Source organism: Helianthus annuus, chromosome 15 (assembly GCF_002127325.2).
Source record: "Helianthus annuus cultivar XRQ/B chromosome 15, HanXRQr2.0-SUNRISE, whole genome shotgun sequence".
NCBI lineage: Eukaryota > Viridiplantae > Streptophyta > Magnoliopsida > Asterales > Asteraceae > Helianthus > Helianthus annuus.
In genome coordinates, this window is record NC_035447.2 from 31,885,588 (window position 1) to 31,911,096 (window position 25,509).

General features: G+C 34.6%; 1 protein-coding gene across 1 annotated transcript; it reads right to left on the reverse strand.

The window, feature by feature from the left end:
* Nucleotides 1-18,039: 18,039 nt before the first annotated feature.
* On the reverse strand, nt 18,040-23,015 carry LOC110911248 (serine/threonine protein phosphatase 2A 57 kDa regulatory subunit B' theta isoform). Its single transcript, XM_022155846.2, has 3 exons — nt 22,775-23,015; nt 19,991-21,391; nt 18,040-18,677 (listed from the first exon to the last, which is right to left on the reverse strand). Exons 2-3 carry the CDS (start codon nt 21,197-21,199, stop codon nt 18,327-18,329), a joined length of 1,560 nt encoding a protein of 519 aa, XP_022011538.1. The 5' UTR covers nt 21,200-21,391; nt 22,775-23,015; the 3' UTR covers nt 18,040-18,326.
* Between the last annotated feature and the right edge of the window lie 2,494 nt (nt 23,016-25,509).

Below are 25,509 nucleotides of genomic sequence, written 5' to 3' on the forward strand. Positions count from 1 at the left end.
TATAGACTACAGTTTTAGAAAGAACAAGGTAAGAACGGAATTTATCAAAAGCAAATACCACGGCTAGTAATTCTTTTTCAGTAGTTGTGTAATTCTCTTGTGCATCATTAAGTGTTTTACTAGCATAATAAATTGGGTGGAAATACTTTTCTTTTCTCTGTCCCAAGACTGCTCCAACAGCAAAGTCACTTGCATCACACATGATTTCGAAAGGTAGTTTCCAATCGGGCGCTATCATGATAGGTGCATTGACCAGCATTTCCTTGAGGGTTAGAAATGCTTGATTGCAGTCCTTGTCAAAGATGAAAGGCGCATCTTTTTCAAGTAATTTTGTTAGAGGTCTTGAAATTTTTGAAAAGTCTTTGATAAACCGTCTGTAAAATCCGGCATGCCCTAAGAAACTTCTGATTGCTCTAACGGAGGATGGTGGAGGTAATCGAGAAATTGTGTCAATCTTTGCTCGATCAACCTCCATTCCTTCGCTCGAGATCTTGTGACCGAGTACTATTCCCTCTGTTACCATGAAATGGCATTTTTCCCAGTTAAGGGCGAGGTTAGTTTCCTCACATCGGGATAGCATTCGTTCGAGGTTATCGAGGCATTGGTCATATGAATCTCCAAAGATAGAAAAGTCGTCCATGAAGACTTCCATTGTCTTTTCTATCATGTCATGGAAAATGGCCACCATGCAACGTTGGAAAGTTGCGGGGGCATTACATAGACCGAATGGCATGCGACGATAAGCAAAAGTTCCATAGGAGCATGTGAAAGTTGTCTTTTCTTGGTCTTCAGGTGCTATTGGAATTTGAAAGTAACCTGAAAAACCATCCAAGAAACAGTAAAATTTATGACCGGATAGTCGTTCTAACATTTGATCAATGAAGGGCAAAGGAAAGTGATCCTTCCTTGTTGCTTCATTTAATCATTTGTAATCAATACATACTCTCCATCCTGTGACGGTTCTCGTTGGTATTAATTCATTATTTTCATTAGTTATTACTGTCATACCCCCTTCTTTGGGACTACTTGGACTAGACTTACCCATGGGCTATCGGAGATAGGATAAATAAGTCCGGCGTCAAGCAGTTTGATGACCTCGTTTTTAACCACTTCTTGGACATTTGGATTTACTCTCCTTTGTGGTTGTATCACGGATTTGTAATCATCGTTCATCAAAATTTTGCATGTGCACATGGAAGGGCTTATTCCTTTTATATCTACAAGCTTCCAAGCGATCGCATTTTTATGTTTTTTCAAAAGTTTAATTAATTTTTCTTTTTCTATATTATTTAGTTTAGATGAAATAATTACAGGAGAACCACCATCTTTGTCTAGAAAAGCATATTCCAAACCTTTTGGGAGTTCTTTGAGCTCAAGAGGTGGGTCTTTAGGAGACTCCTTATTTTGGGGCTCATCTAGATTAAGAACTTTAAAGGTTTGTTCTATGGCGACCTGTTCTTCAACAAAGTGGTCAACTTTTTCACTTGTGTCGGGTGGCTCATCTTCATCTTCAATTAGGGGGTCATTATTGCCAAAAGGATATTTCATTGACGCTCAATATCTATACTCCTTTTGAATGCCCCTAGTTGAAGAGGTAGATTATTAAACTTCCGGTTTTTCAAAGCTTCATGAGTTTTTACAAAAGGTCTTCCCAACACTAGAGGAGCGTCATCGAGGATGACGAAATTGGTTGGAATAACCAATTGATTTGTTTGAACCAAGACGTCCTCAACTACACCGATTGATTTTATTATTTTCCGATTGGATAGATAAATGGGTATTTGAAGTGGAGCAAAATCCCTAATACTTAATTTTTCGAAAATGTAATTAGGCATTATGTTAACACAAAGATCTTTATCAATGGTGACATTACTAATAAATGAATTTTGAAAAAAACATGGAACCGGTGTAATGTTAATTTCAAAAGGGTCTTCTTTTATTAGTGAAGTTTGATCATTAGTTAACTTAACACTTACCATTTCTTCAATTTTCGCGTTAGTGTTTAGTTCCTTTAAAAACTTAGCATGAGTTGACACTAAACAATGGTTTTCAAAAGAAGGTGACAAGAGATTAATTTCTTCAAAATTAGACTCTTCTTGGATTTTAACGTTATCGGCCTCACCTCTTTCGTTGTTTAACTCATGTGTCGTTTTTTCACTTGTTTGCTCTTCCATTTTTAATTCCTCAATTATCGTTTCTTCCTTTTTTAATTCTTCTCTCACGCGGGACTCCTCTTCCCTTGCGCGAGATTCTTTTATGCATCTTTCGATAAATTTAAGGTTTTCTATTATCCTATCGGCTATGTCGGTGATAGAGTAAGGATCGGGATCCTCAAAGCTTGAATCCGGTTGTTCGATCCTTGGTTCCTCATAGTACCCATATGAAGTAGATGGTTCACACCATTGTCCTTCATTGTAAGCATATGATGGATAAGGGTCGTAATTTTGTTCTTCATAGTACTCATATGAGGTGGGTTGTTCACACCATGGTTCCTCATAATAAGTATATGAAGGTGGTGGCTCATATCTTGACTCTTCAAAGTATGAGTATGAAGGTTCATACCTTGGTTCATCAAAATATGAGTATGAGGGGATAGGTTCATACCTATGGTCTTCATAGGGTGTGTATGAATTTGATGGCTCGTACCTGGGCTCCTCATAATAGTTGTATGAAGTGGATGGTTGAAATAAGTTACAACATTGTACCGAGTGCGGGTTAGCATGATTAGTGCAATATTCTCTCATATAATCATCCTCCTCATAGGTGTAGTTGTAACCTCCTGAGTATTGATCCATAAGAATCACTTAGCAGACCACAACTGAGTCTCGGGACCAAAAAACAGAAACAAAGACGGAAACAAAGGCTGGACACGGCCCCGTGTCTGGTGAACACGGCCCCGTGTTCAGGGTCTGTATCTAGGCGTTTTAATTAAAGTTACTGGTCTCGTTGAGAACGGGGGCGTGTTCAGTGAGCACGGCCCCGTGTTCAGACTCTGTATCTGGGTATCTAACTAAAAATGTGCAGCACGGCCTCGTGTTCAGTGAACACGGCCCCGTGTTTAGGCTACTGTAAATGCAAACTAAACTAAAATGCAGAAAAATGTGCACGCGTTTTGAAAAGGTTTTGAAAAACTGATTAGGCCGCCGATTTTAAGCTTTCTTAAAATCCTTGTGTCCCCGGAAACGGCGCCAAAAACCTGATGTGTGCAAGGTGTTATATATTTTAGATGTATATTTTAAGCCCTTTTTACACTTTTAGCCAAGTTATAAATTTATAAAACACGATATTTACTAACACTAAACACACATATGGGCAAGTGCACCCATCGTGGACGTAGTATAGTGTTGGTAAGATACCGAGGTCGTCCAAGGACACAAGAGTTTTTAGTACCGGTTTATCATCAACGTCTAATCAAACCAAAATGTGAGAAAAATATTTTTAAACTAAGAAAATAAAACTAACTAAAATGCTGAAAATAAAAATAAAAATAAAAACAGATAGACAAGATGAATCACTTAGATCCGACTCGTGTGTTAGTGTAACCTTTGATTATTTTCGCACTTTTGCGCTTGTTTAAGAGATTATCTTAGTTATTGTAGTAGGCCCCTCTTTTGAAGGCGACGTTACCCTCAACCCAGTAGTTTGAGTCAGCAAGGATACAATCCTAAAGGGTCGGATTATTGAAAGATAGTTAATTAAGTTATCAATGCATAATGTGGTAGGCCCCTCTTTTGAAGGCGACGTTACCCTCAGCTAAGTAGTCTGAGTCAGCAGGGATACAGTCCTAAATAGCTGGGTTAAAGTTTTAATAGTAGTTAACTTATGAGGGGATCAAAGAGTTTGGACCCCCGCCATCCAATATCTTTGGGTATTGAAGGAGGTCCTACTAAATTTGACCCTGGTCCCTTGCAGGATCTCTAAACGCTGAACAACGGCAAGACTCTTACCAAACCGTTCCCTTAACCCCCGACCAGGTAGCCAACATACCTCCATATAGACCGTGGAGATATGAATGGTGAAAATCTTTTATTTTATATAGACAGTAAAATAATGCCAAGACACCACGGACAAACGATAAGGAAGAATCACCTTCAACATAAGAAACTAGTAATTAAAGTCATTAATACAAAACCAATTAAAAAGTGCAAAAGATTAAAAATAAAAAGTATTACACTAAACATTTGTCTTCACCAAGTGATGTAAGAGACTTAGGCAAACATGGCCTTTGATTGTCAAGAACTCTTACGATCAATCTTGGATCCCGAGACGACTCACACACTCTATGATGGACAATGGATGATGGTGTTATGGTGGTGGTGGGTGGTGGGTGAAGTGTGAGAGAGGTGGTGTGCCAAGGGATGAGTTGAAATGTCTCCAAGCACTCTTATTTATAGGCTGAACAGAAGCTCGGGCACGGCCCCGTGCCCGCTGGGCACGGCCCCGTGTCCATCCTTGTCTCTCTCCTCATTAATTGTAATTCGCAATTACAGTAAATGCGCCTGCAGGAGTCGGACCACGCCCCCGTGTCCGCTGGGCACGGCCCCGTGGTGGGCAATAGAACCTTCTAAAGGTTTGTCTTTTCTGCTGCTTCTTGGGCACGGTCGTTGAGCACGGGGCGTGTTCAGTCTTCTGTGTTCTTGGTTTTGCTTAGGAAGATGCTGTTGAGGGGTCGGGCATTCCACTTTTGTTCCTTTTCTTGTATTTATGTTAGATTTTGCTGTCTTTTTGCTTCTTTTGTTAATTTGAGCTCATTTAATCCTGAAAATACAAAAGGAAGACAAAAACACACTTTTTCCAACATTAGTACTAAAAAGGGTTAGTTTTATGCCATATTTGATATAATTTATATGTTGCATTTTGCGCATATCAATAACCCAGATCTCGTACACAAGTAATACTTAATATGTAAGACACCTTTAGAGTTTGTCTTTGTAGTCCCTTTCCTGACTGAAAACCCACACTCCTTGGCATACTTAACATACATTGAATAACAATCATCGAGGCTTGAGAATACCATGTCCATTGTGGGCTTTATTTCTTCGCTGACGTCAGGAATGATAAATAGTAATCCAGTTTTGGGGCAAAGCCTTTGACTCGAGGAAGAAACTTCGTCTGAGAAAACACAGTGGGGAACAGAAAAATCAGAAAAACACAGTGATGTCTCATAATAACATTATATATTAAAACACCATTAATTGAATAATAAACAAGACATAATAAACACATAATTTAAAAACGACATGATAAAAAAGCCATGATATGAATAATTAAAAACACTTAACAACATAAATAATTTACAAAATATAACATCATAATGAAAACCCCATAATTAACAAAACTGATGTTTACGCAAATTAACAAAATAGTAATAATTGATGTTCACAAATACTACTAAATAAAATTCAAAACTAATCAAATAGATGTAAAACGCCAGTGATCGTAAAAACATAAGAAATATACTAGAACGTAAACGACAATTAAAATTAATATAGAAAACTCCAATTGTCAGTTCTTAACAATTGTTTAAATAACAATTAAAACGTGATTAAATTGCATAATTGAATAACGCTATTGAAAATCATACGACACATTATAAAAATACTAATAAAAAAACAATGATAAAAGAACAAAACGCCATATCTGTTGCATGATTTGCTGGAACAAAAATAGAAAACGCCAACGAATTTTACTTTGTCGAACAGAATCCATCTTAAACGCCATAGATCTGAGAAAGCTTGCAAAGGAGGTAACAGCTAACAATAAATCTTTGGAGTTTTAATTTGAAAGAGATTTATAACGCGAATAAGGAGGGAAAGTATAAAAGGACAATCGTACCCCCGTATAACAATTAGCGCCCCCTGCCACATGTTGGGTCAGGATCCGTTCTCACACTTTTCACCGATCTCTCCTAAACCCATTTCTATATATATATATATATATATATATATATATATATATATATATATATATATATATATATATAGGTAAAGAGTATGGTACAAATTACCTTATCGTACATTACATACGCTACCATAATAGCCATACTCGTGTCCTGATTCGTTTTTTCATACATAAGGTTAGACGAGTCAATTAATTCAATTATCTGAGGGTAAATTCGTCTCTTCATTCAATCAGCGAGCGAGAAGTTCGTTACACTAATATCCCGGTAATTATCATTCGAATCAATTTCAAATTTTTCATAATTCTCAATTTGCAGTTATCGTTCGTCTGTGTTAGGGTTTCATTCAATTATTTTTTCGATGGATCCACAAAGCAGCACTGGACGAGCAAATGTTGATGTTGAAGAAAGTCGATCTATCGGTGATCATGCTTAATTATCTGCATATCAGAGAGTTTCTATTGAGGATGTTTTAAATCCGCCATCTGCAAATCCAAATCCGATTGCAAGTTCAAGTGCTTTAAACGATTGTTTTAATGGTAATTATGTTAATTCAGATCTCTAAATTGTTCGTATACATCTTTTTTGTTTAATCGTACTTCTTTTTTTACATTGTTGTAACTGTATGAAGTTTTGAATGTTGAGTATATTTGTTTCATATCAAATCAACATGTACAAATTCGCATGTTATGAGTCTTTTCAATTCGCACTTGATGTTTATTTTCCTTAAGTATTTCGCATGTTATGGTATAATAAATCGCATAGATAAAACAGGCTAATCCAAATCATCAATTTCGCATGTTTTTTTCATAGATTTCGCATATGTTGTTCTTCTGTAAAATGAAACTATGCTTTTATTAATATATCGCATGTAAATAGTTCCATAATTCGCATGTTTTTGATTTTTTGATTTTGATTCATTTAGATGAAAGGGTTTACACTCCGGAGGTTCAAGCATCAGCTACACCTGTGGTTGGAATGCAATTTATCTCTATTGAACAAGCATATGCGTTTTACCAAGCATATGCTAAAGCTGGTTTTTCTATTCGGAAAGGTGGTGAAGTGCACAGTGGTGGTATAATCAAAACTAAGTATTTTGTTTGTTCTAAAGAGGGACATAAGCCACTATGTATTGATGATCGTTATTCGAAGGGGGGCTATTAGAACGGGATGCAAAGCTCAACTTATGATTTGCACTGTGGATGGTAGATTATATACAGTAAAGAGATTTGTTGATGGGCATAATCATAAGTTTGTTTGTCAAGATGATATTCACATGCTGCCAGCTTACAGACAATTGTCAGATGTCCAGGAGGAGTTGGTTTGGGAACTAGGCACTTTAAACCTTGGTCCTGTCAAAGCTTTCCATATAATGAGGAAACGTTATGGTGGTTTCAAGAACGTTGGTGCCACGATTGATGATTGCAAAAATTTTAGGAAGCGAATAAACAGCTATATAGGAGAATATGACGCTGACATGGTGATTAATAGGATGGCTGACAAAAAACAGTATTTAGCTGATTATTCGTTTGAATACTCTGTTGATGATGACAAACGTTTAACTGGTTTGTTCTGGGCTGATGGTTTATGCAAGCTTAACTATATGGAATTTGGGGATGTGATATCGTTCGATGCAACTTTCAAGACAAACAGGTTTGTGTTTGAAGACAAACATTTTTTATTTTCTTTTTTTCGCATGTTATATGTGTTTATGAGCTTGTCATATCGCATGTGTAAAAGTGGTATTGACTATATCGCATGTGAATACCTTTTGTATTAGCATGTGGTTTTTGTAATTCGCATGTTTTCAACGTGTTTTCGCATGTGTTGTTCAGGTACAAGATGGTGTTTGTCCCGTTCACTGGTATTGACAACCACTGTCGAAATGTAACACTTGGAGTTGGGTTGTTGGCATCGGAGAGCATTGAATCATATAAATGGCTTCTGAATTCATTTTTAAAGTCATTTGGTCAGCAGCCAAAGGTTGTAGTGACGGATCAAGACCCTGCTATGAAAAAGGCTATTGAGGATGTTTTCCATATCAGCAGACACAGATTGTGCATGTGGCACATAATGAAAAAAGTGGCAGATAAGGTATAGCATGCTATATTGTCTTCTGTTAGCGTTTTTTTTTTATATAATGTATTTTTGTTATAGGCTGATATAAAAAGCATTTATTGTTTTAGGTTGGACACGAGTTGTGCAATAACGATGAGTTTAAAAGGAGGATGTGCGACATTGTATGGACTGATTCGAATGAGCCCGAAGAATTCGAGAGACAATGGAAATTGGTGATGATTGAGTTCGGTCTCACAGAAAACAAATGGATCGACGATATGTCTGTGATGAGATCCATGTGGATTCCGGCTTTTTACCGACACGAGCCAATGTCTGGACTTATGAGAACAACCTCAAGATCAGATAGTGAGAACCATTTTTTCTGCCAGGTTGCTAATTCCCAACTCACTCTCGTAGAGTTTATGAATCATTTCGACGGTGCAATGGATGTCCAACGTTTTAATCATAGAAAGAACGATCATATTTCAAGATATACCGAGCCTGCTGGTTGGAGCGAAACTACATTGGAAAAAGATGCTGCTAAGAGATTCACAAGATCTATGGTACATTGGAAAAAGAAGCTTCTTTGATCAGCAAATAGAGATCTATGGTACAATTTCTGAATGTCTGCCCATGGACACTAAAATAGAGGGTCCACAAATCAGGATAATGTTGAAGGACTTCAAAGCCCATGGAGATGGTTTATTGGAGGTATTATAGCATATTTATTTAAAACATGCGATTTGTTTATAACATACATGCGAATTTCAATTTTCCTTTTCAGTTCATAATCTTGCAATATGCGATTTTGGTTTTTATCATGCAATTTTTAAAATCTATTCATTTTTCATTATTTTTAGGCATGAGAAATTGTTATGTTACTCATGCGATTTTAATTTGTATTATATATACTTTTTTTTTTTGGTTTTTCCTAGGTGTGGTTCAAGAACCTTGAAGATGATGTAACTGCACAGTGTAGCTGTTTGCGTTTTGAGCAGTATGGGCTGCTATGCAAACACATTTATTTTCTTTTCAAGATGTTTGGTGTTAAGGAAATACCAAACAAATATGTTATGAAGAGATGGACGAAGAATGTTGTGCCGAATGAGTTAAATGTGAAGTACAATCTAAATGTGGGTGGCAAGAATGTGCAACACAGGGCTAAACGGATTGCTCGTGAAATCATCCATACAGGGGAGTATTTGGTTAGTAATTTGATTTCTGACCTTGATCAACTTGTTTTAGTGAGGGATCAAATGATGCAACTTCAAGAGAGAGTTGATCAGAGTCGAATAACTAAGCAACTTGATCCAAAATTTGACCGATTTTCAAAGTTGATTGGTTATCAACAACCAGTAACCAATGATCCTCCTACTGTCCGTGTGCCGGCTGGTATAAGGAACAAAGGTCACGGATCGCATAAAAGGATTAAATCTAAGAAGGAACAAATGATCAGCCGCAAAGGGAAAAGGTCAAGGACATGTAGCGTATGTAATGAAAAAGGTCATGACATTCGGACGTGCGAGGAGTTGAAAGCCAAACAACAAGGTAAACAGCAAAAAAAGAAGAAGAAGGGCGTCCAGATCGAAAATGTTTCCAGAGACAAAGACAATGAGGTCGAAGACGACGAAGAGGAAGATGAGTTTGAAGATTACAGTAGTGACGATGGATCCGAAGAAGAAGATCAGTGGGAGGAGGTTTCGGAAGATGATGAGGATGAGTAGTTTTTTTCTAAATGGACATGCGAATTTATACCAAACACATGCGATTTTTATATTCATCTGTTTATATCAGTTTTCTTGCGATTTTATAGATTTTAAATATGTGATTTTATAACCTTCTAATTACAATATTTTTACATGCGATTTCTTTTTTGTTACATGCTATTTGTGAGTTATCTTGTTTTTGTTATGTGACAATGATGGTTATATCATTCATGCGATTTAATATTAAGAGCAAACATAATATGTGTTCAAAACATATACCCAAAATATAATAATAGTTATTGTCTAACACAGCCACAAACACAAAACGATTAAAAAGAGATTTTAGTTACTTGAAGCAAATATTTTGTCACGTTCAGAAGAGCTGAACTCCATCTTCTCCTTCACAGTGTTCAGAGCATCTGTCAGGAAAGAGAAGGCTAAGTCATCAGCTCGAGATTGCTCTTTTATGTGATCGAAAGCTCTGTCTCTGAAACTTGATGGTGGTTCTTGAAGTAGCTTTTCTCATACTGCTTGATTTTTCTTGATTTGTTCAAGAATTTTGCCTTGCACATCAAGAACCAGATGAGAAGAGGTGACATCAGTGCTTATTTCTGTCAACGTGCGAGTTGACAATAGCTCTTTTATTGCAATGTTTTTGATTTTTTCTATATCTTCAGATGCCATTTTTGTTGGTCTGTGTTTTTGTGTGTGTGTTTTTTTTTTGTCTTCTATGTCTTAATATGGAAGGTAGTTATATCTAGGTTTTTTATATTAATATAGTAAATTTATTATATAGGTAGGGTGGTAAGTTCAGTAGTATTTATTGTAAAATGATCATTACATGTCAAATTACAGTCACATCGGTAATAAATTAGGTTTTTTTATATAAAATACTACTATTTTTAGTTCTTAATATTCGTAATTTGTTTTTTTGTTTTTTTTTTTCATTTTTAGGATAAAGCAATTTTAAAATTTTTTTGCACTGGTTTTTATTCAAAATCGCATTTGAATGGGAAACAAATTCGCAAACTTTAAGAAAACTAAATATAATTATCTTTTTTCTGATATCGCATGTGTACAAGCTGAAATCGCACATTATATGAATTTTCAAAGAATACTTAACATTTTAATGAAATCGCATGTGCATAATCATGAATTCGCACACTATATGAAATTTCAAAGAATACTTTACTTTTTACTGGAATCGCATGTGAATTATCATTAATTCGCACACTATATGAAATTTCAAAGAATTCTTTTTTCATTGAAAACGCATTTGTATTGTCCATGAATTCGTACATGATATCACAACCTGCATCATCTTCTTCGATAATCAGTCCATCGATTTGTTTCAGTTCAGAATTTCTAAATTTATCAGAAGTTCATTTTTCACAGAAGGATTTAGTGAATAGGAATCGATCGATTTTTGATTAATTGTTATAATTTCGATTTTGGTTTTGATTTTTAGAATCTTACGTTATGATTTTTGTTTGCTGATTATCAGGGGTTTTGATCTCGCATTTGACGATTTTAACCTTGGCGGTTTCCTTTTATTAATTTTAATTTGATAAATTTAATAGCAAAACACGTTGTTTAAATGAGATGATCTGACGGTTGTGGATGAAGCGTACATAATATATGATTAGGTTATTTGTATGATAACCGGCCTCTCTCTCTCTCTCTCTCTCTCTCTCTCTCTCTCTCTCTATATATATATATATATATATATATATATATATATATATATATATATATATATATATATATATATATATATAGGGGATGGTTCAAATGAAAACCACTTTTATTGTGAAAACTCGAAAACTAACTAAAAAAAGCCTAAAAAACACACAAAATTTTTTTTTTTCAATTTTTTTAAAAAAAATCGCTAGTTTTTATATATAAAAAAAACTTTTTTTCAAAAAAAAAAAAAAAATTGTGTAGTGCACATGTGTAATAATACACATGTGTAGTACACATACATATGTGCAGTATTACACATGTGCACTACACAAAAGAAATTTTTTTTTTTTTTGAAATTTTTTTTATATTAAAAAACCTGCGAAATTTTGATTGCAAAAAAAAAATTAAAAAAAAAAATTTTTTGTATGTTTTTTTGGCTTTTTTTAATTAGTTTTCGAGTTTTTTTTTTAATTATTGTGAAAACTCGAAAACTAACTAAAAAAGCCAAAAAAAACATACCAAAAATTTTTTTTTTTTTTTGCATAATAATTTTCGCAGGTTTTTTTATATAAAAAAAATTTCAAAAAAAAAATTGTGTAGTGCACATGTGTAATACTACACATGTGTATGTATACTACACATGTGTATTATTACACATGTGTACTACAAAAAAAAAAATTCTTTTTTTTTTGAAAAAAAGTTTTTTTACATATATAAAAACTAGCGATTTTTATAAAAAAAAATTGAAAACAAAATTTTTTTTGTGTTTTTTAGGATTTTTTTAGTTAGTTTTCGAGTTTTCACAATAAAAGTGGTTTTCATTTGAACCATCCCCGATATATATATATATATATATATAGGTAGAGGATCCTGTAAAAAGTGCTCAAAGTGTAAGAAGTGTGAGAAGTGTATTATAACACTATATATAATACTATATAACACCATATAAACACCGTATAACAATATGTAACACCATATAATACCATATAACACTATGTAACACTATATATCATTATATAACAAATATAACACTATAGGTTGTCTGATAGCATGTCTATGATAGATGTATAGTGTTATATTTGTTATATAATGATATATAGTGTTACATAGTGTTATATAGTATTATATGGTGTTACATATTGTTATACGGTGTTTATATGGTGTTATATAGTATTATATATAGTGTTATAATACACTTCTTACACTTCTCACACTTAAGGCCCTTTTTACACTATCCTTACCCTATATATATATATATATATATATAGAGAGAGAGAGAGAGAGGATCACGAGAAAACTACATATAAATGAGAAAACTAGAAAACTAACTAAAAAAATCCCTCCATTGATAGAAAACCCGGGAAACTCAAAGCTCCCGACATTTTTTTTTTTTTTGAAAAAAAATAACACATGTAATATACATGTTTTTAAGAGTTTTGGGCCAAAAAAAAAAGCGCCGAAGTAATGTTTTTAAAAAAAAATCAGCAAGTTTCAGCCTTTGTTGCCTGACACATGTTAGTTATACCCGGACATTGCTGAAATTTGTTTTTTTTTTTAATATCCCTTCAGCGCTTTTTTGTTTTTTTTTTGGCCAAAACTCTTAAAAACATGTATATTACATGTGTTATTATTTTCAAAAAAAAAAAAAAAAAAACGTCGGGAGGTTGGGTAAAAATGGGAGTTTTCAGAGTTTTCTAAAATTTTTAGGGTATGTTTGGTATTGCGTAATGGAATAGACGGGGGAATGGAATGTATGAGGTAATGGAATGAACGATGTAATGGAATGGATCATTACCATTCCATGTCTTGTTTGGTTACCATGTGAGAATGAAATGAATCATTACTTTGTGTTGTTTGATAGAAAAGAAATAGACGAAGTAATAAAATCGGTGATGAGTGACGGTAGTCGGTGGTGATGGGTGGTGATAGGTGGCAATGGTAGCGATGGTCGGAGGTGGTGGCAGTGGGTGGCGGTGGTGGGTGGTGGGTGGTGGCGAGTGACGGCGGGGGCGGAGGTGTGGATGGTGGGTGGTGGCGAGTGACGGCGGGGGCGGAGGTGTGGATGGTGGGTGACGGTTGGTAGCGGCGGAGGTGGGTAACGACTGGGGTTAAGGTGGGTGGTGGCGGTAAACAGCTGGGGTGGAGGTGGGTGGTGGTGGTGGTAGCGGCGGCGGAAGTGGGTGACGGCGGCGACGGTAGTCACGACGGCAGCTATGGCAGTAGTGGTGTCGCCCGTGAGTAAGTTATTAAAACCAAAAATAATAATAATAATAATAATAATAATAATAATAATAATAATAATAATAATAATAATAATATATTTTCATTCCTTGAAGGAATGAAAAAAAAAACACCACCTTACTAAGGAATGAAAATTATTATATTTGGAAGGTTTACATTCCTTGTGGAATGCTCTATTCTATTACCACTTGACAACCAAACATGTTTCTTTTCATTCCAATGGAATGATCCATTCCATTCCGCTTTTTATTCCTTCGTACCAAACGCTACCTTAGGGTTTTCTACATAGCCCTCCCCTAGGATAAAGCTAGGTAGGAAACCCTCCATTTGTAGAAAACCCGGGAAACTCAAAGCTCCCGACATTTTTTTTTTTTTAAATAACACATGTAATATACATATTTTTAAGAGTTTTGGGCCAAAAAAAACAAAAAAGCGCCGAACGAATGTTTAAAAAAAAAAATTTGTTTCAGCCTTTGTTGCCTGCCTAACACATGTTAGTTACCCGGACATTGCTGAAATTTGTTTTTTTTTAAATATCCCTTCGGCGCTTTTTTGTTTTATTTTTTGCCCAAAACTCTTAAAAACATGTATATTACATGTGTTATTTTTTTCAAAAAAAAAACCGTCGGGAGGTTGGGTAAAAATGAGAGTTTTCAGAGTTTTCTGAAATTTTTAGGGTTTTCTACATAGTCCTCCCCTATATATATATATATATATATATATATATATATATATATATATATATATATATATATATAGGGTAAGGTTCATGCGAGAACCACCTTATTGTGAGAACCGCGAGAACCAATGTGAACACAACCTAAAATAGCTAAAAAAACCTTAAAAAAACCTAACCCCCACCCCCCAAAAACCTAACCCCCCCCCCCCCACCCCACCCCCCCCCCCAAAAAAAAAAAAAACCTCCCACCCCCCCGCCCCCCAAGCTAAATGCTAAAAACTAAAACCCTCAAAAAACCTAAAAAAAAACTAACCCCCCACCCCCCACCCCCCCCCCCCCCGCCCAAGCTAAAATGCTAAAAACTAAACCTCCAAAAAACCTAAAAAATCTAAAAAAATAAAAAAAATCTAAAATTTTTTTTTTATTTTTTTACTATTTTTATGTTTAAATCGCTACTTTTAGTAGCCAAAAAAAATTTTTTTAAAAAAAAATTTTTTTTTTTTTTGATACTAAAAGTAGCGAGTTTTATATAAAAAATAGTAAAAAATAAAAAAAAATTTTGGGTGTTTTTTAGATTTTTTTAGGTATTACTGTTTGTGTTCACACTGGTTCTCGCGGTTCTCGCAATAAAGGGTGGTTCCTAACGGATCTTTGTCCTATATATATATATATATATATATATATATATATATATATATATATATATATATATATAGGGGAGCGCTAGAATGAGAACCACCTTGAGTTGTAAGAACCGCGAGAACCACACCGTACGGGGCGAGGTGGACCAAATTTTTGTTTCAAAAACGTAGATGCATGTATTATAAACACATTCGTAACAAAAAATTAAAAAAAAATGCCGTGCGTGTAGTTTTTTACACCACAAGTTTGTGGTTTACGAGTTCCGTAAATTTACGGAACTCGTAAACCACAAACTTGTGGTGTAAAAAACTACACGCACGACATTTTTTTTTTAAATTTTTTTTACGAATGTGTTTATAATACATGCATCTACGTTTTTGAAAAAAAAAATTGGTCCACCTCGCCCCGGTTCAAGTAGTTCTCGCGGTTCTTACAACTCGAGGTGGTTCTCATTCTAGCGGCCCTATATATATATATATATATATATAGGGAGAGGATCACGAGAAAACTACATATAAATGAGAAAACTAGAAAACTAACTAAAAAAACCTAAAGAAAAGCTAAAAAACATACCAATTTTTTTTTACATTTTTTTATAAAAAAATCGCTAGTTTTTATATATAAAAAAATTCAAAAAAAAAAATTGTTGTACTACACATGTGCATTATATGTGTACTAGACATGTGCATTATATCCGTAATAGTGCACATGTGCAATACAACAAAAAAACTTATTTTTTATTTTTTTTGAAAATTTTTTTCCATGCATAAAAAGCTGTGACTTTTTTATAAAAATTAAACAAAATTGGTATGGTTTTTTGGCTTTTTTAGTTAGTTTTTTGGTTTTCTCATTTAAACTAGTTTTCTCATGATCCATCCCCTATATATATTAGTGTAAAGATTAAATACAAATGTGTTTTAACATACAAAATGGTCTTAGTATGAGAAGTGAAGAAATTTTTTTTCCAACTACTTGATACGTAAAAATAAATTTTTTTCTATATGATTGTGGTTGAAAAAATGCGCGAAATGTATTTATTAAAGAGAAGATGTAGTTTAATTTTTAATTTATCTTTTAAGTTTTAACCAACACAATATAATATTTTACATCTTTTTGTATCAATTAACCCATTATCCCTTTTCATTTCTTTAACTAAATCATATTTTTAGTTTTTTAAACAAACTCATTATACTTATTTTTATTTACATTTTTTTAACCTTAACTATATCAAATACATTTATACAAGAGCCTATATTGTGCTCAGGGGCAGATCTATGGGTATCCCAGGGGTAGCCCGGGATACCTCTCAACTTTCTCGACGAAGTGTAAAAAAAAATTAAAAATGATTCATGAATTCATGTGTTAGATACCCCTAACTATGAAAAGAAGAAGATAACGCGAGTACATGAGCATAAGTTTTCTCTGATGGGTTGTGAGTTGTGACACTGTGATGACAGATTAGATGAATTAGGTTTAGACGAGAAAAATGACACTACATAAAGGGTGTACCCTATATTTGTTATTACATGGGCTTTTTTAAAGTCAAGTTTATGCCCATATCAAAACATAACATATAAACCAACTATTTTTGAAAGTTGAAACACTTAACATTTACCAATATTTGAACATTAATATTCATTTTTATTGGTGTAGTCTATATCCATTTTGTAGGTGTGTATTGAAATATCACAAATCTCAAATAAGTTTCAACGTATATTTATGTAATATTTTCTCTGAAGTATTAAAAAATATGCATTTATTTTGTTTTGTTATTGTTTTTATTTTATTTATTTACTCTTTACCGTTTCTTTTTAATACATTTAATTTAACAGAGAGATAATTGTTTTTTAATTAAATCTTTTATAAAACCTTAAAAAAAATATCTAGCTTACTGTAGCACCTTAAAATGAATATAGTGGTCATGGTACATCTTAAAAAAATGAATATAATTTTGTTTATTTAAAGGTAACATTCGACTTCTCAGACATGCATGTCTAGGGCTGCAAACGAACCGAACGAACACGAACAAGACCTTCTTCGTGTTTGTTTGTTAAGAAATATATGTGTTCGCGAACCGTTCACGAACACTTATCGAACGAGATTTTATGTTCGTGTTCGTTTGTTAAGGAAATGAACTTGTTCGTGTTCGTTTGTGTTTGTTTGTTAATTTTAGGCAACGAACGTTGACGAACACAAATGAGCACAAACTAATGTTTATGAACACAAAGGGAAACAAACGAACACAAACAATCGTTCATGAACATAATATATAATACACCGACACTTATTATACATTTAATTTGTCGGAATTTTAAGGTATTTAAATAAATATAAAAACCAAAAACACTAATGAAGTATCGAACACAAACGAACACGTTACCGAACGTTCACGAACATAAACGAACGGACACGACCTCTGTTCATGTTTGTTCATTTAGCTAAACGAACAAAATTTCTTGTTCGTGTTCGTTTGTTTAATAAACGAACGAACACAAACGAACTTTCTGCCAAACAGTTCACGAACTGTTCGCCGAACGTTTGGTTCGTTTGCAGCCCTATGCATGTCTGGTTTCTCTAGAGCAAAAGGTATTCCAACACAAGATGGACGAAATTGAATTTTAGGTTAGGGCTTAGTTATTAATTTGGTTTATAATGTGTATTGGATTGTACGAATGTATGTAAAAAATTACATTGTATGAATGTACGGTAAAAAAAAATTAGGATACCACTTAATATTTCTTCTAGATCCGTCACTGATTGTACTCCTCATACATCAGGTCCACAACCATAGACCATGTAACAAGTCTTGTAGCCATGGAGATAACCGCCCTAATACTATGCATCATTAATTTAATTTTATTTTTCATTGTCTTTAATATTAACTTACATTTCATCTTGTATTCTTTTTTTCTTTTTCTTTTTTTTAACGACAAATTTATAACACTGGCGGACCACTGGAATATCATTGTACCACCAACGAAACCGTCAAATCCGGTCAACGATCACAAAGGCGAAATGTCAACATTTCGTTCCAACAAACGCACGAGTGAAACATCTATCTGAGCGAAATATCTGTACCGAGCGAAAAGTCTACACTAAACGAAAAGCCTATACCGAATGAAAAGCACATACGAAACAAAATAAGTCCATATTGAGCGAAAAGTACATGAATTATATTTTGAAGTAATGAGATTAATACAGATTCAAAATCCAAGAAAACAACATACCAAAATTACAAATCATCTAAAAAACAACCAATTCCAAATCGGCCTGAACCGTATATACACAAATCCACGGCATTCAAATCACCACCACCAAGAACAAGTTCCATTCCTTCATCCTCACGAATCTCATAACAACCTAAAGTAACAACAAAAACCCAATAACCGATTTCCAAAATGCACGCGCGTGTGTCTAGCTAGCCAGACGCTGAAACATGGTTTGCGATTAGCTTCTGAGACATGACCTGTTCATGACCCTGAGCTGCTAGTTCAAGCCGTTTCCATATGGCGTCTCGTCTTAGCTTGCTTTCTTCCTTCTTAAGCTCGTCTTCTTTGAACTTTTTAGAGCATTCTTCAAACAGTTGAGGGTCAACGTCCGAAAAGATCTTTCTGACGTTCAAAGTCAAACTTAGTACCACTTGGTTCCAATGTGTCTTTGTGTTGCTTTCTAGTGCTGGAAATATGATCGGTAGGATCACCTTTCGGTTCTGTTTTATTAAGTTGTCTATATGATCATTGTTCCATAGGAATAATGCTCTCTCGGCCACCTGTGTATTCAAGAAAGAGTTACAATCTTGTGTACTAAAGAACAACTGACGGCATAACTAGAAATCTTGTGTACTAAAATCAATATAACCTAATTCTGGGTAACTATATGATGAGAAAGTATAATGAAAAAGTGGAAATTTGTTGGTTCAAACGCTGTAACAAGTACTTCTTGTATTGTACCGCTTGATACAGTTCTTTGAACCCAAAGATAACCTCATCACGGGTCAACTTGGGTTGCGTTTTTGTTTCAAACATAGTTGTTAATAGTGAATAGTGGACGATAGTGACAGGCTACCTATATGCTACATAGCGCCAGCGATGAAATAGCGAGCGCTATTTTATGTCTAGCGATACACCATATTTATTAAAAGCGTTAAGCGCACTCAAGGCGCAATAGGCCTTGCCTGGGGCCTAGGCGCAAGACGCAAAAAAAGCGCGGGCCTGAGAAAAAAAAAAAACCGTACAACAAAAAAAACATAAAATATTTTTATATAATAGAAAATTAATACTATTCTTCAAATAAAATAAACTAAAATTTAATATTGTCTATTTAGTACCAAAAGTTATAAAATGCTAGTTTATTAGTGTAGAAAAGTAGTTTCGTTAAATAAAAGTAGAAATCTAGCTAGAATCTTGCCAGAATTTGGCCGAAAACTCTCAAGAATCTAGGAATCTCACCGGAACCTGCGCATGAACCATCACTTAGAGAATTAAAGCGCAATTGCCTTGACTTGAGGCACAATTGCCTCACCTCGCTAGGAAATTGGGCCTAGGCGCAAGAGGCGATGGCTTTTAACAACTATGCGATACACTAGAAGAAAATTTTAGAAATATTTTATATGCATATTTATCAAAAAATGCTGTTTTTATAAAAATAAAAACTAAAAAAAAAAACCTACAATCCAGCTATTTTCACACTATGGAGGACCGAAATCAGATTGCGACCTATTACCGCATCACCATGCTAAACGCTATAACGGGCACTATGCTCGCTGTTAACAACAGTGGTTTCAAACGGGTCAACTCAACAAAAAGTAGCTAATAGGGTAACAGGTCAAATGAGTTTAAGTTTAACACATAGAACCAGTGCACACTCATACAAGGTAAAAATACATTCAACCACCTAAATCAATTCAAGATTTTGTAAAGAACTTTAAATGTGGACAAAAATGTGTTCGCTGGTCAACCCAGCCCGTACAAAAAGTGACCCGTACAGATCAAAATGTAACAATTTATCATGAATTAAGGCAAAAAATAAAATAAAAAATAAAAAATAAAAAATAAAAAAAAAATATAAAGTTAAAGTAGTTACCTGAAAGTGTGAACTGCTCAAGCAACGCGCAATTTGGTGAAATAGCGGCACCATACATCTTTGAAACTCAGGAAGCTGAGTTGCTTCCAAAACTTCTTCAAGCTCACTTAAAAACATAACCTCTTTCGAACTGTTTGTGATCGGCCAATATTTCAACAAACCCCTAATAACCGTATCCGCAAGTTTGCAATCTTTTTCCACAAATTGTGTAATACAATACGATATTTGTTGGTGATACATCGGTATGCATTTTGGCTTATGAAGCGGTATCAAAGCCCTCACAAGAAACAGCTTATGTTCTTCTTTCAACGGTAACGCAAATCCGTTAATAATACTTCCCAATATCTCCAACAATTCAGCGATCCCGTTATGCTTTTCGGTTTCGAAAACAAAACGGAAAAAAATGTTGTTGATTGCTTTTCTGATGAACGGGCGGTGCACCATGAACTTTCCGTACATTCGATGAAGAACGAATTTCAAATATTCGCGTTCTCGCCGATCCTCTGAGTCGAATAAGTCTAGCCATTTTAAAACAAAGGCGTGATCAATGTAACGTTTAGCAAGTTTCGGATCGGTTTCCGGTGATGCTACGAATCTTAGAATGAATTCATAGACTAACTGTAAGTGCGGCCATGCGGGGTCCATCGACGGTTCTTCTTCTTCCCCGTCGAAAGTTTCTAGAACTTTGTTATCGCGCGGTTGCGGAGTAAGCCTACGAAAGATATTTACAGACACCATTTTCACGATTTCTTGCATAACGATTTCAGGAAATTTCCCGTTTGCGGAAGTGACGTAATCAACAAGCTCGGTCAGTGTTTGTCGTTTGATCTCTTTTTCCTTCAAATTCTTGGTGGGGTCGGTAAAGTCAAACACGACGCAACACAAAGTCAACTTTCGAATGAATAAATTCTGCTTCTCGGAAGTTGGAACGTCTTTCAAACTAGGTAACGCCTCATATGTGTTGGGAATCGTGGAAATCCCGTTCAGTTTCGAGTTTTGAGATTGAAGAACCTTCTTGTTGGTGTGATTTTGAACGATTTGGGATTGACCAGATGTCTGGTTCGAAGTACTGGATCGAGTAATCGGCACGTCATTGTTGGTTCTTGAACTAGTTGATGTATGCGAAGACGTGTTATGGTTTCCTCCATCTCGATTATCGTTTGACTTCTGTGGCTTTTTAGGAAGCCGGTTAAGTATCTTGTGGAACATCACTTAAACCAGAAAAGACAAAAACTTTCTTGCTAATCGAACGCTAAAACACCAAACCCTAATCGCTTTCTGCGTAAAATGTTTCAATCTAATTTCGGAAAGTTCCTTAAAACCACTCCAATTTCCCGATTAAAAACAAGATAAATCCTACGGATAACTTATAGTTCAATCAACCAAACTTTGATACTTCTCCTGCAACAAATTCAACAAATTTAAGTGTCAAAAGGGGCAAAAAAATAACAAAAAAGCTGCACCCAAAGGGTATAAAAGAAACCCTAAAATACTGCAACAAATCCAACAAACTCAAGTTTCAAAAGGGACCAAAAAACCCGAAAATGTTGCACCCAAAAGAACCAAGATAGCATATAATATAGCCACAGGAGTAGGATCAAATACAAACCACATTTCGTATACAAACTGTAAGAACCATTTAAAAAGTGTCACGTGTCATCCAACCAATTATAGAGAAATGATAAAATCCTAAATAATATCAATTATATTGAATTCCCTATAAATATGCTAACAAACAATTAATTATTTATTTGGATCTTTCTTTTGTTTTCAATGTGCTGATTAAGAAAAGTGCAGATATCATTCAAATATGTGCTAAAATCAATTATCTTGATTAATTTTCATGTGCTAATATAATTCAAATGTGCTACTTTTATGTATGTATTGTTTGATATGTGCTAATTTAACTTTTTTTAAGTGCTAGGATCTGTTCTTACGGTTTGTAGGATAAATATGGTTTGTACTGGAACCAACCCCGCCACAAATTAGTTCATCAAGAACACAATTTTTACAATTTTCCTCTAGCTAATTTTTTCCTTAAATCCAATAACAACTCAAAATTTCCTATTAAAAACATGATAAATCCTACATATAACTTAAAGTTAAATCAACCAAACTTTAATACTTCTCCTGCAAAAAATTCAACAAATTCAAGAATCAAAAGGGACAAAAAAAACCCTAAAATGATGCACCAATAATATCATTAAATCAATATAACATATAAAAGATACCCACAAATTAGTTCATCAAGAACAGAAATCTTTACAGTTTTCCTCTACAAATTAGTTCAGTTTTTTCGTAAAACCAATTTCAACATATAACTTAAAGTTTAATCAACCAAACTTTGATACTTCTCCTCCAAGAAATCCAACAAATTCAAGAATCAAAAGGGGCAAAAAACCCCCAAAAATGCTGGCACCCAACAAAACCAAGATAGCATATAAAATACCCACAAATCTTTACAGTTTTTCTCTGGAAACAAGGGTCAACCTCAATCTTTAAACACTTTAAACAGAACATACACATAAAAAGGGTTTATATAATCATCATGACAACCGATCAGAGCCTTTCATTAAGATCAAAACACAGCAAGATATCAAGATCTGGGCATGATCTACAAGACCCACATAGCATTCTTGAACAAACATCGCCTAAAATTAACAAATATCAAAAGGGCAAACAGAAGAACACAAGATCATCAAAAAAGGCACCCTTTTTGGCACATAATCGATGAAAAAAGTAGCATTAATTGTGTAAAGAATATGGGAAAGATAGGAGACTTACATGAGGTTAATCTTGAATCTTGATGGACAGGAATATCACCGAGGAAATCGATGATAAAAATGCAGAAGAATATATATCTTGGATCATTGATAATATTTTGAAATGATCTGGAATGAGGAGAGAGATTGGAAAAAGAGGAAGAAGAAGAAAGAGAGATAAAATGGGCTATAAAGAAAGCGATCTTTGGTTCTAATCCGTATGGTTCGCTAAGAATTTAGAAAAGGAATAATATTCTTAAAATTGTTCTATGAAATAACTTCTGGTGCCTGATTTAAATCACCCAATTAGAAGATACTTGATTTTCTTTTTCATATTAAATACATCAATCTTGAATAGTACATACTTAAAATCATGTAATCCGAACGCTACTTGTTTAGCTAAAGCGTCAGACGAGTTGACAGGTTGACGAGTAGTAATCAAGTTGTAGACGTGTTAATCGAACATGAGGGTTGTAAAAATGGGTTAAATGGGTTAGTGGGTCGATAAGTATAGTTAAAATGGTTAAAAAGGTCAAACTGAACATGACATGTTTAATTAATCAGGTTGATACAAAGACGATCATTTACTAAACAAGTTAGATATGACGACTCAACACCTGATTGTTTGTGTCGTATTCATGTTAGTGTGTGCGGGTTGTTTTAAAAATTGTCACCACTAGTTAGCCCCCTCAATAAACTAGTAGGGCCTAAAAAGAAAACATACAAGCATTAGTACAAGTTAGATATGTATGTATGTATGCATGCATGCATGTATGTATGTATAGAGGGTTACTCGTGTGTGGCGTCAGTTATGGCGACAATGATGAGGAAGATGGCATCGGTTGTGGGGAGGGGATGAGAGGGATGGCAATAAATGAGGGAAGTAAGTTGTGTAAAAGTGGGATCATGGATAAAACTCATGGGATGTGTAGAGGAGATGTACAGGTAGTAAGCAAGAGATGAAGATGGTGTAGCATGGATGGCAAAGGGAAAATGGTCCTTGTCAAAACAAACATGTCAAGCTATATAGCGATGACAAGTACTCATATCAAGGAAACGATAACCATGATGGATAGGGCTATAGCTAAGAAAGACACACGAAGCAGATTAAAAATCCATCGTGTGGTCATCGTATAAAGATGCGTATGTAAAGCATTGACAACAAAAGATCCTTTGAAAGGAGCAACCAAGAGATCGTTTGAATACATGTTCATAGCGTGACTTTTGAGACGATGTGTGAGAGGGCATACGTTCGATTAGATAGATAGTTTTGTCAAAGAAAAGTGCCAAAAATTTCTGAGGGGCGAAAAATTACGCTAGAAGAGTAAGGCTGGTTTCAATGACATGACGATGTCGACGTTAAATAAGACCAATTTTCTCACTAGTATGAGGACAATATAGTTTATGGAATAATCCAAAGTACGATACAAAAAAAAATAGTTAGTGATTGAAACTTACAACCCTAATCTGTTTTAACGATTTTGAGTTTAGTATTAAATTGTCGTTCAACCATGGTAACAAAGTTTTTGAAGGTATTGTATACATTTGATTTCTGATCTTAATGGTATTAGGGGAACAATCCTATGCACCCAAAGTGCCCTAATGGCTCCAACCATTAAGGGACAACTATAACGTTTCGTATTTTCGTACTTTCTATTTTTAGAAACTCTAATCATATTTCCTTTTCAATCCTTGTAATTCTGAGACTTGATCATAATGGAAATACATTTTATATCAAACTTGTTTGATCATGCTTCTGCAATACATGAACAACCACCGAGATACATGTTTTGTACAAATCATACGACTTACATACATGATTATACGCTGTACATACTTGGACACACCTTGAAACATCCAAAACATGCTTAAAATTTCATTTACTACATAACAAACCAAACAATCAAACACGAGGGTGTGAATGCATATATTTGTAGCTTTCGTGATGTATTGAGTCTTATTTTGTTTTGTATTGTATTGTTTAGATTAGACTGTGTTTCGTATGAAATGGACAAGTTTTATATTGTAAATGGCCCATTCGTACGAAAGGCGCATTTGTACGAATAGGACATATGGTCCATTTCATGCAAACTGGCCACTCCCTCCTACTGGTTTTGTGCGAGTCTGTTCGCCTATAAATAGGAGCGTTGATATGGTCATTTGTAACTTTTTGGCATTTGCAGCGAAGCTCTGCCAAAATTGTTTCACGGCATTGTAATAGTTTTCAAACAATAGAAACGATTGTTCAACGGTGTCTTTCTGTGTTTGTTCACTTTATACTCGGATTCCGCACGAGATATGAAGATCTATTAGCCGGTCGGAGTATTCGGAGCACCGAAACGGTCCTCACAAGTGGTATCAGAGCTTGGAGACTGGTTTTAAGGACTTAGAACACAAGATACCAGCAAATTCAAGTAGATTCAAGCCGATTTGGATCTGATTACATCATCTTTCTACTCATTTCTCTTCTACACATCTTCTTTCTACTTAAAACGCAAAATTAACGTCGAATCCATGGACAAAATTTTCTGATTTTTGGATATATTGTGCGAAATCATGTTTTAATCAATCCTTGAAAGAATCATATCAAAATTCGAACTAATTCATAGAAAATTCTTGAAAAAACCATGAAAAACACAACCTAGGGTTCGCAGATCGTTCGAAGTGTACTAGTCACTTTCGTACGAATTGGCATATCCATCTAAACGAAAGTGCAAAAAGTCCATTTCTTGAAAAACTTGTTCCATTTGTACAAAA